Genomic DNA, 12,685 nt, shown 5'->3' with positions numbered 1-12,685 from the left:
AACCCAGTGTGCCAGTGCCGCAAGGTGGAGGATTAGCCTAGTGAGCCGCGGTGCCGGCCCCATTTTCTTTTAAAATCCCTTTGTGGGAGTACTGGTAAGAAAATCTTTTAAAAACATTTTCAGATTTTTTTGGTGTAAAAATGTGATAAATCTCATTTAACTGTGAGCCAATGCCTTTGCTCCTTTAGCACACTCTGTCTTACAAGAGGCTATCTGTGACAACCTAAAATAAGTTGCTTTGTATGACATACATAGTTAGAATTAACTTAGTCTGTGTTTGTGATAATTTAAAATTGTACAATAATGTAAAACAAAAGCTGTACTGAGAATCGTAGCCAAAAGTATTATGTGGAAATGTTGTGTCTGCTTCCCAGTCTACTTTGGCAGTTTGTATCTGAGTTTAAAAGTATTCTAAAAATTGGGAAAACATTTGTGAGGTTGGAAAAACATATTCTAAAAAAGATAGTAAATTTTTTTCTTGTGATTTTGTGTGTGAAGTATTGTTTCAATCATCAAATAATATATGAATACATGATCATTGTACAAAAATTCAAACCATATCTAAATACATGCGATAAAAAGTAAAATTATTCCTTCACTTACTTCCTGTCACTCTCCTCCCAAGGGAAACCGCTATTAAGCGTTTGATTTATATTCTTTTCCACCAACATAGTTACATATATTAAGGCAATTCAAAGGGAGAAAAAAGTCAATTTAGCAAGGAAGTTCAGCACACAGACTATGAAGTCAGGCTGTCTGAGTTTAAACCCAGACCCCACCATTTACTGTGTGATATTGGGCATGTGCTCTAACTTCTCTGTGCCTTAGTTTTCTCAAAGGTAAAATAAAGTTAATAAAATCTGTTTCATAATGGTGTTAGATTAAATCAGCATGTGTGAGGTATTTAGAATAGTGCCTGGCACATAGCACACCACATCCAATTCATGATGAAATCATGCTGTGTATATTGTTCTTCAACTTGCATTCTATAGAGATAGAAGAAATACAGTATAGTGGAAAGGAGCATTGTTTATGCATTCTTTTTCCTCGTACACATCTTAGTACCATTTTTATTAGCTTTAGGACCTTCATCAAATGTATAACTTTTCTTTTCCTCCTCTTTAAAATGGGGATTAGAGCTTCTAATTTAAGTTGTATGTGGAGAACATAAAGACTGTCATGTAGTATTTAATAAAAGCTTATTATCAGTATATCATTAAAATGTTCAATTTAGTGTGCCATGTTATATATGTATCATGGTTTATTTAGCCGTACTTTTATGAATGGTCATTTACATAATTTCTGATTGCTCATTCTTACAAAATATACTGGTTTCACAATGCTTTTTTTTCTACTTAACAGTGAAAAATATGTCTGTTCTTTGACTTGCATGAAGAAAGCTATTGCTGCCAACATTTTCCCACTATCATTGTTATTTGCAATCTGAATAAACACTTTCAAGATCCTCTTTTGGTATGTGATCATTACCATACATGTGACCAATCCACATCATTTTGCTACTAGTTTGGTTCAGTCTTATGGTATGAATAGAAAGCAGAACCATTTTGTGTGGTTAAAGCCATCTTACTGACATGTAAGTAAAACAGGAGAATCAAAGGAACCAAAAGGAAATTTTCCTGTGCTTAGACCGTTGGAATCTCAGAAATCCAAACCTTTAGGTATCTTGACATCTGGAAAAGGTAAGTCCAAATTCTTACATATTTTGATTCATATTGGTTCATTTTCTTCCATAACATCTTTAAATATAAATAAATATAAGTAGATTGCCTGAAGACACGTATAGCAGACACTATGGATGATTGTGTCTTGAATCAACTCTGTTTTTTTTCCTTTCACACTCACATAGTATCAAGACATTTGATAATCTTAAATTTGTAATTAAGAACCACACAAGAGAATACCAGAGACTGGATTAAATGTATAGAGAAGTAATATTTGAGTCTCAAAGTGGTGAGAGAAAAGGAGAGAGAGAGAGAGAGAGAGAAGGGGAGAGGGAGAGAAGGGAGTGGTAGCGATTTTTTACAAACTTATTTGTGTTTACGTTATTGAAAATATAAGTGGCTATATTTATAGGTAAAATCAAGAAGTGTGCATGAGCACTATATATGTTCCCATGTCTTATGTATGCTCTAAGGTATAATTTTTCAATGTGTGACTCAAATGACATTAATTAAAAGCACTGCTAAAACCAATTCCTTGAAAACAGACTTCATTTTAACAAGAATCTTTGAAGATAGAGGTTTACACTTGAATCATTTCTAAATAAATCCTTAAAGATAGTTGAATATAATAATATACATCTGTGTAAGTTTGTACTTTTTAAAACACTTGCATAGGTATGATATAATATCATACTGTTTTTAAAAACCCTGTGAAAAAGATAAGTGAAGTATTATCATTTCATTGATGAGAGAATTGATATCTGGAGATAAATACGGTATCTCTGGGGGCTGGCGCCGTGGCTCACTGGGTTAATCCTCCGCCTGTGGCGCCGGCATCCCATATGGGTGCCGAGTTCTGGTCCCGGTTGCTCCTCTTCCAGTCCATCTCTCTGCTGTGGCCCGGGAAGGCAGTGGAGGATGGCTCAAGTGCTTGGGCCCTGCACCCGCATGGGAGACCAGGAGGAGGCACCTGGCTCCTGGCTTCGGATCAACACAGCATGCTGGCTGTAGCGGCCAGTTGTGGGGTGAACCAACGGAAGGAAGACCTTTCTCTCCGTCTCTCTCTCTCTCACTGTCTAACTCTGTCTGTCAAATAAAAAAATAAGATATCTCTGGTTAAAGAGTTAATTGTAGAACTATAACTCAAGTGTCTTTATTCCTGTTCCCATTCTCTGTCCTTTCAGTAACACTACCTCTCTAAATCATATTTGTTTCACACAAGTTATAAACCTTATTGGATATTTTAATGTGCATTGCCTTAATGAGTCATTTTGTATTGCAGGAATATACTACACTTTTCTTTTTAGAAAGCTTAATTTAAGAAGATGCTTGGAGAAGCCTTCCTGATTGAACTCCTATATAAAGAACAGAAATATACAAATTTTTGCAAATCATTTACATATAAGAATACCTCAAATGATGAAAAGGAAACTTGCAAAAGTAAACTTCTAGATATAGAAGACAATTCACTTTCCTCTGTGAAGATGGAAAATCAAGAAAAGTGTATGAAAAAGTGTTTAACAGAACAAAGTAATGATACAAGTCATGTGGATGATGTAACTACAGCAATGTGCAAAGGTACGCCTCTTCCAGGAAATGTGTCCATTGCATTACCCATTCCAAAGAGAGAACAACATGATGAAGGACAACTGGATTTATATCGCTCCTGGTCATGTACAAGAATTTGCCAGAATTATCCTGACCTACAGATTGGAGGTGATCATGTGGGCAACATGTATGATTCAGGCTGCTTTGTAGAACACACACATGATGATGTTTTTAATGGTCCCCTTTTGCTTTCAGTGGATATACCACTGGGTCATTCACCTATCACTGAGCCTGTAGAGAAACTACCAGCCTCAAAATTATTGAATGGGGATGAAATACGAGAAAAAAGTATCTTGTTTCATAAGCAGCCCCTCTCCAACTCTATGCTTAACAGTTATATGGAAAAAAAGGTGGATGAACTCTATAAACAATTTTTGGAAGAAAATCTCACCAGGTGCCGCTCTATAACCAATCTTATGGCTTCCAATTTGCTAATGAATAATGTAAATCAGATTAGCCTTCAGATCTCTCAAGAACAGAACATAGAAGCATCAAAAGCTCGGGAAGCTCTCCTACATTCTTTAGCACGATGTAACCTCCGGAACACTTCCGATAGAAACAGTTCTGAATTCAGCACTCCTAACTTACAAATATCAAATCAGACAAGTAGGGAACTTATATAACATCTACAGTAGGGACCAACAATATGTTTGTAGGATTGACTGAAGAGACTTCAGTAGCAATAACCATTGTTACATTTTTGGGGAAATGATTTGACCTATGGTAATCTGAATTATTGTGGGAGACAACTAAGCTTTGTAATTGCAATTTTTATTGTTTTGATTCCTTTATTGTTGGTCACATTTGAGTTTGTATGCTTTGTATGTGCTTACCTATGTATTTACCACTGATACCTCAAATTCTTTACCTCACTGTCATTTAGCTTTATTTATCACAAAGTAGGATGAAAAGAGCATTATTGAGCTAAGCTACTGAAAGGTCTTTTAGAAGCTATATCAAAAAGGAGGATTTATCTCTCCACAAAAAAATACAGCACGCCGGTTGCAACGCACCAGCCGTAGTGGCCACTTGGGGGGTGAACCAACGGAAAAAGGAAGACCTTTCTCTCTCTCTCTCTCTCACTGTCTAACTCTGCCTGTCGAAAAAAAAAATGAGTACTACTTAAATATCATTACTTTTATTTTCAACATGCAAGATCTTTTACAATACAATTGGAGTAGCCTATAAATTACTGTATACAGGGAAGTTTAAAAAGTTCATGGAAAGTGGAATTAAAAGATGCTTATTTTGGTGTGAAATTTTTGAAATTCATGTATAATTTTTAATAACACACATTTCTATGAATTAAAAGCACACACACACATACACACATACCCCCCCACACACACACCATTGACCATTGGGGTGTAGGGACATACACAAGGAAATACTTTTAAGAAAAGTAGAATTAAATGTATTTGATATATAGAGGGAGGTCTTAAGGAAACATGTAGAATGTACCAGTGCCATTTGTATTGAAACTTAATTCTTCTGAACTTTTATGGAACAAACATCAGTTTTTTGTATCATTATATATATACCTGGTTGTTTCGAGTAATGAGAGGAAGGAAAGCATACAAGTAAAGTAAGTCAGCAAAGTATATAGAAAATCACAATCTAGAAATGAGACTCTCTAGCCAACATTATACACTTCTCAGATTATCATGAATTATGGTCCTGGCTTAGAATAAAAGTTAGAAGGGTGTGATGAAAATTTTGGAATCCAACTTAAATAAATTAACTATGCTAAAGAAATGGTGTTATAGCAGGCCTGGAACCAAGATCCCACACTTAATAGTTCACATTTCTCTTAGAAATAACAAATTGGTGGGAATGCATTTTTTCTTGTAAAATAAAATGTTTCGGGTTTCTGTTATGGAGTTGTTATGATTGCATTATATATTAAGATTTGCACATTAGTAATCACATATTTCCCTCCAATTATCTCTTTGGTTTTTGATTAATTTTTATAGAATGAATAACCTTAATGTTCTCACAATTTATTCACTTTGATCACATGATACTTAGTTTATTTTCACTCTTCAAATTTCTGTGATTGATTAATAAGCACCTCTGATTTATCTTCTGTCTTGTTTTTCATCAATCTTTTCCCCATTTACCTTTCCTATAGTATTTCCAATCGATTTCCATCATTCACTTGAGTAAGGGCTTTGGAAAAACTCACTTAGCATTTTGCAGATAGTGAAAAACAGTTGTAGATATTGTTTTCTATACTGTTACATTTGCCCATTTTTAATGAGTTATCAAAATGATAAAATATTTATGTTAAAATTTCTATTTTCTAAATGATTTAAATGTTGTTGGGCAACATGAATAGTTTTCATATGTATAGTGATAGATATTAATACTTTATGAAGCATATATACTTGTAAATAGTATTGAGACTACCAAGTATTACATAAAAGCAATAGTATTTATCTAGCATTAAATTTAGAAATGTATCTAATTATATTCTCATATTTAAGATTTCTCCCTCTTGTCTAGGCTTCTTCCCTCTTATCAAAATACTTATTACCTAAAGATATTTATGGTTAAGATGTTCTAAAAATTTAATGTAACAAATAATGAAATATGATGTCTTTGGTGTTGTTTATAATAACCTCATACCTGCTGATTTCAGTGCTTGAATGAAATATGTATATAATGCTGTTATTTAGCAGTTTGGATTTAGTGGTCATTCTTCATTCCACTTATACCATGGGTATCATTTATAAGACCATATTTTACTCTTTCAAAAATTGTTTTTGGAAATGTATGGAATAATGAATTTTTTCCTGTCTCATTTTTGCAGTAAAGTATTTGTTCTGTGCTTCTATGAATATGGTGGATGTTAGTGATTCAGCAGCTGGGAAGGATCGTCATGTTTCTTGACAGGAAAGCAGTTGAGAAAGTTAATAATGATCTTCAATGAAGTGCTGCTCCCTGCCTGTTTAGCTCAGTTTAATGTACATGCCCTTTTTGGGGATATGAGGGTACTGTTGTGGGGCCAAGAGTGGTTTGATTCAGTCTAGGGTAATTTTCTGTCAAAAGGGTCCATGAAACATTGCAACCTATTCGAGGGATAGTGTCTATACTGGATTTCTGGAATTTTGGGGCTTGGTGTGACACAAGGTTTGGGCTTCAAAAGAAAACAATCTCTTGAGATTAATACTAGAGCTAACATCAAGAAGGGCCATTCCAAATTATAAACATGCTTTATGTATCTTACTAAAGCTGGTTTTAGAATGTAGAGAAATAAAGTTAAGTAGTGACTATTTTGGGATCAGGAATAAAATATTAACATTATTATATATTGTATTAATAGATGATATGTGGTTGGATGAGTGGTGTAGGGGTGGCTTGATTAGGATTAATATGTGGAATAAATTGGAATAATTATGCAGTTAAGCGGTCAATTGTTTTCAGTCAATACAAGAAGAAAAGTAATCAGCAAGTTAATATAAACAAATATCCATTAAATCAAGTTAAAAGTGATTTAATATTTTCTTGACCAGTCGCTTGCAGGGAAAATTAGCCAATTAGTTGTATAAAAATGTATGAAAAGTGAAGTAATTATTTGAAAAGAAAAGGAATTATGACAACCCCCCTCCCCCCACGTTAAATACCTAGGAGTGGGACAGGCATTTGGTCTGGCAGTTAAGATGTCTATTAGGACCTCATGTCACATATTGGAGTACCTGGATTTTATATCCACCTTTGGCTCCTGACTCCAACTTCCTGCTAATGCAGACCCTGAGAGGCAGCAGGTGACAACTCAAGTGGTTGAGTTCCTGCTACTGACAACCCAGCTACTGACACACTCAGTCCATTGCAGGCATTTGGGGAGAAAACCAGCAGATGGGAACTCTCTGTCTGTTTCTTTTTGTCTCTCTGCCAAATAAATAAATACATAAATAAAATTAAAAAATACTTCATGTCATTGTGCCCTTTTTTCAAGACACAGTACAAATTTCTACAAATTGGTAAAAACTGTCTTATTATTATGTCTTGATATAGTATTTCTTAGAGTATCAATGCACAGCATCACTTGTAATTTTATGAAATAGCCTTTAAATAATAACATTTAAATATATCTATAAAAATGAGAGCCAGATTAAGGTACACTGACTTCAACTTAAAAAATACTGAATCATTGTTATGGGCAGCTAATTCTTTGAATTGTTCTGCTATTCTATTTAAAGCTGAGAAATTTGCAGCTTACAGAATTGCAATAAGTTCTGTTTTTTACTTCCTCTAATGAATGAAGGCAGTTTATCATGAGCAACGAATTGTCAAAGACTTTAGTTTTATCTGAAAGTGAAGTTCATAAGTAAGAAATAAATTTCCTTAAATTTATTTCTCTCTATGTTTGTAAACTGGATTCATTTCTCCTAAAAAGACTTGGAGTAGAATTGAAAAAGCCTAAGGAACAGTGCAGGACCCCAGGGACTTGTTTAGGATGTGTGAACTGCGGTCCACTAAAGATTCAGTTCTACTTTAGGGAAGCCATGTGACAGGAGAACACCCTTGTAGTCTTCTCATTAGAAGAAGGTTAGGTATTGATACACAAAGGTTCTAATGATACGGCATCCACTTTAGTTAGGAACAGTTCAAAGGCCAGTTCTCAGAGCTTTCTGTATTCCAGAGAAAAATATCCTCAAAATATTCTAGGTACTAGGAAAAACTAACTGACCATTTATTCATTAAGAAAATATTGAGCACTGTGAATGTGATAAGGAAATGGTGAACAAAAATGATGTGATTCTTGCTTTTCACTGAGTTTACAGCCTAGATTATGTAGGATCAAAGAGTAATTGTATACATCACAACCCAACTGTAAAGGCACAAAAGGTATAATATAGATTAGTAGTTCTGTCTGTTTAGCCTGTTCACAATCTAGTTGGAATCTTGTATCCAGAACTGCTATTTAGTTGATATATACCAATATAGCTAGTGGTTGAAGTATTTCCACGTCGGTTGGTATAAAGTTGCTACTACTAGCTTTCCAATTCCTCCCACCATGACCACTCTGGCAACTCCAGCCCCACCCTCTGTGCTCTTGTATCTCCTCATGATACAGCAAAAAAAAAAAAAAAAAAAAACAGGCAGAAAAGAAGCCTCTAGGACCTACTTCCAAATTTACTTACCGTACTTTCTGTCTGTATGAGTTGTTGACTACTTCGATTCATATCTGTACCTATTTCAGTATTGAGATTCTTATTTCAGAAACTTGCTCAGTAACACTATTATACCTGGACTTTTTAAAAAGTTGATTTATTTATTTGAAAGCTAGAGTTACAGAGACAGAGGGAGAGATAGATAGAGATCTTCCATCTACTGGTTCACTGCCCTGATGGCCACAATGGTTGGGCTGGGCCAGGCCGAAGCCAGGAGTTAGGAGCTTCCTCTGGGTTTCCCATGTGGGTGGCAGGGGCCAAAGCACTTGGGTAATCCCCTGCTGCTCCCAGGCCATTAGTAGGGAGCTGAATCAGAAGCAGCATAGCTGGGACATGAGCCAGCACCCATATGGGATGCTGGCATCACAAGCAGCAGCTTTACCAACTATGCCACAATGCTAACTCCTGTACCTGGACTTTTGCCTTACCCTACTGTTTTCATGCATTTCCTAAGTGAAGTCTTAGTCCTGAGCCACAAAACGTTGATTGCATCTTCTTGACTTATAGTAACTTTGCTTGATTCTTTCTTGCTCTGTTTTGAGTCGTCTTTAGTTTGCACTTCTCTGAGGTGACTTGCCTCTTGCATTCTAACAGATGCAGGCTGACTTACAGAATTAAAGCCTGACAACCACTGATCAAATTCACCTGAGAAACTAAATGATCGGAGAGGGCCACTTTTTTTTTTTTTTGACAGGCAGAGTGGACAGTGAGAGAGAGACAGAGAGAAAGGTCTTCCTTTGCCGTTGGTTCACCTTCCACATTTTTGACTTGGGCATGCATTATTGTAAATATTCTACTTTATATTATTCCTGCTTTAAATGCCATCTTAATTTTAAAACTATTGATGGCAATTGTGTTTCATATTTAGTTATTTCTTTTTTTAAATTTTTAAAAATATTAAAAAAATTATTTTTGCCAGAGTTAGTGAGAGAGAGAGACAGAGAGAGAGTTATAGACAGTAGAGACAGAGAGAAAGGTCTTCTGTTGGTTCACTCCCCTAATGCCTGCTACAGCTGGCGCTACACCGATCTGATCTGAAGCCAGGAGCCAGGTCTCCCATGCGGGTGCAGGGCCCAAGCACTTGGGCCATCCTCCACTGCCTTCCCAGGCCACAGCAGAGACCTGGACTGGAAGAGGAGCAACCGGGACAGAATCTGGCGCCCCAACCAGGAGTAGAACCTGGGGTGCCGGCACCGCAGGCAGAGGATTAGCCTAGTGAGCCATGGCGCCGGCCTCAAAATCATTTTTGACATCAGAACTTACGCTTTTAATCTAGATTTATCAGATTTATCAAATGAAAGTACATGATACATAATTCAATCTGAATTTCAGAAAAGCAATGAATGAATTACTTTAAAATTATGTCCCCAAGAAGCATTTTGGTTTCATTAACATTGAAACATTATTCATTGTTTATCTGAAATTCAATCCTATATCTTATCTGGCAAAGCTGGTATCCTGTTGCTTTTTCCATGGTGATTACACAAGCAGAGACAATGTTGAAGGTGAGAGAGGAGTAGAGCATGAAGGCAGTGGGTGGAAAATTGAGGGGCTAGTGAAGGGATTAAAGAACAAGAATTCTGGAGGCTGTCAATTGAAGTTGCCACTTTCTAGTCATTACCTTGAAGGGTAGCTGAGGAGAAAAATTCTTCTCTTAGGGACATTATGGCCAAGAGGAGCTTTCGTCTTGTGGTAGCTGTAACAAGGTATACCTCCTTCAATGCTGTTATGTAAGCAAATAATTTAGAATGAGAAGATTTGTGTTTTAGTGAAATTTTAATTTAGCTTCTCATTAACACCTGGATTCTCTGAGTCTCAGTGTCCTTATCTGGTAAGTATAGCAACATTTGCACCACCTATTTCACAGGAGTCTAGGGAGATGAAAAGATTTGGTGAGTGGTAAAATATTCTAATGGTATAAGGCTTATTCAAAATAAGGCACGAGTACATTTCTAACAAATTAATCATATTCAAGGTTGGATAGTGGAAAGGTTTACTTCCTGCCAACCTAATTAATGCTTATAATAAATCCTTTCTGATTATTTAACAGGACAATCTGAAAGAAAAATAAGAGATGGGAGTGTACACAAAATGATATTTCTGAGACAGAAGGATTTTTTTTAAATGTTTTGTTTACTTGAAAGGTACAGTTAGAGGGAGCTGGATCAGAAGTGCCTATATGGGCACCAGTTCAAGTCCCATATAGGATTCCAGTGTCACAAGTGGCATCTTAACTCACTATGCCACAATGCAAGCTCCTAAACAGTAATTTTTAAGCTTAATGAACAGGATAATCTATTACACTGAAGTGTATCAAGGCTGGTGGGAATCTTTGTGGAAGAAAAATTGAAGGAGTAGTAGCTTTCATCAGCAAATGCTGTGGCTATAGTATTTTGCTTTTCTAAGTAATATAATGCTGGCATAGATCAGGATATCAGCTGAAATAAAGACATAGACTTCATAACTGGTGAAATTTGTTTCTCTAGCCACTCCATTCCAAACTCTTAAAAAATAACAATAAAATTACAAACAATAGAAGCCCATTTGGGAGTTGCTCTGATTGAAAGAGGGAGAATCAAGATTCTTTCTGCTCCCCTTAACACATCTAGGCAGCCATAGAGGGAGGTCCCTAAATAGTAGCTTGAAAATTATTGTTATAATCAGCACTCTTATTTTACAGATGAAAAGGATGGTTTCTAGAAAGGGAAAGAAATTGCCCAAGTAGTTAGTGAGTGAACAAAGTGTCACTGGTATCCAGGTCATCTGATTCCCAATTTCATTTGCTTTCTTCTAAAACCAAACAAAGTAAGTACTAGGCTTCTAAATACTAGCAATTTGATGATTTCGTGGACCTGTGCCGACACCATCATCATCATCATCATCATCATCATCGCCACCACCATCATCACCAGCAGCCATAGCAAGTGAGCTTCTGTAAAGTGACAAATCCTGCTTTCAAATCCTCCTGCCAATGATGCCATAAAGTGCTGCTGTTGAACTCCAACCACTACAGCAGTCAGCTGTCACATAGGCACTGACTTACACTCATCATTTCTCACCTGTTGCTCTCAGATAAATGAAAATAAAGATCGCAGGGGCTGGTGTTGTGTTGTAGGGAGTAAAGCCATCCCATGTGGGCACCGATTTGAGTCCTGGCTGTTCTACTTTCAGTCCAACTCCCTGCTAATGGCCTGGGGAAGCAGTGGAAGATGGCCCAAGTGCTTGGATCCCTGCCACCTACATGGGACACCTGGAGGAAGCTCCTGGCTTTCTCCTGGCTCTGCCCTGGCCATTGTGGCTACTTGAAGAGTGAACCAGCAAATGGAAGACCTCTCTCTGCCTCTTCCTCTCTGTAATTCTTTCAAATAAATAAATAAGCAAGTAAATCTTTTTCATAAAAGAATAAAAATTGACACACCATGTACTTTTTGAATTTAATGTATTTGTGGAAGAACTTCTCAAATCGAAGAAACAAATTTAGGTATGATGATTTTCCCATTGGTTTTTTTTTTATTTTTATTTTTGACAGGCAGAGTGGACAGTGAGAGAGACAGAGAGAAAGGTCTTCCTTTGCTGTTGGTTCACCCTCCAATGGCCACTGCAGCCGGCGCACTGCTGCCGGCGCACTGCGCTGATCCGAAGCCAGGAGCCAGGTGCTTCTCCTGGTCTCCCATGCGGGTGCAGGGCCCAAGCACTTGGGCCATCCTCCACTGCACTCCTGGGCCATAGCAGAGAGCTGGCCTGGAAGAGGGGCAACCGGGACAGAATCTGGCGCCCCGACCGGGACTAGAACCCGGTGTGCTGGTGCCGCAGGGGGAGGATTAACCTATTGAGCCGTGGCGCTGGCCCCATTGGTTTAGTTTTGCTGACTGAGTGGTGATAAGGAAATAATAGTCAAATGAGCAAAAGAAAGCTCATAAAATAGAGAGATGAAATGCATTGAGTACATAATCTCTGAAAGAGGAAAGAATTCAATTAAAAATGTATGTGATCAGCATTATTTTTGAATAAGCAGTTAGATAAATTTGCTTTCTTCTCTCCTTGCTATTTTGATCATTAAAATGGTTCTTTAATGTATGGAAATATAGTGGACATCCACTTCAATAATGCGGATGTCTAGAAAATGAGGATAAGTTAAATTTCATTATTTGTTACATTTGGGCATCTGAATGGACCAGATTATAAGATCTGATAACTGACAGATACAGAACACTGGCT

General features: G+C 36.8%; 1 protein-coding gene across 1 annotated transcript; it reads left to right on the top strand.

Annotated features, from left to right (window-relative positions):
• Positions 1-1,550: 1,550 nt before the first annotated feature.
• On the top strand, positions 1,551-7,218 carry LOC100345885 (TLR adapter interacting with SLC15A4 on the lysosome). Its single transcript, XM_002720239.6, has 2 exons — positions 1,551-1,700; positions 2,965-7,218. The coding sequence occupies exon 2, from the start codon at positions 3,008-3,010 to the stop codon at positions 3,911-3,913; it is 906 nt and encodes a 301-aa protein (XP_002720285.1). The 5' UTR covers positions 1,551-1,700; positions 2,965-3,007; the 3' UTR covers positions 3,914-7,218.
• The last annotated feature ends 5,467 nt before the right edge of the window (positions 7,219-12,685 follow it).

This window comes from Oryctolagus cuniculus, chromosome X, assembly GCF_051225735.1.
Source record: "Oryctolagus cuniculus isolate XC-2025 breed Fujian yellow rabbit chromosome X, ASM5122573v1, whole genome shotgun sequence".
In the NCBI taxonomy this organism is placed as follows: Eukaryota; Metazoa; Chordata; class Mammalia; order Lagomorpha; family Leporidae; genus Oryctolagus; species Oryctolagus cuniculus.
The sequence above is the reverse complement of the archived record's forward strand: the minus strand, read 5'-3'. Positions and strand labels throughout refer to the sequence as shown.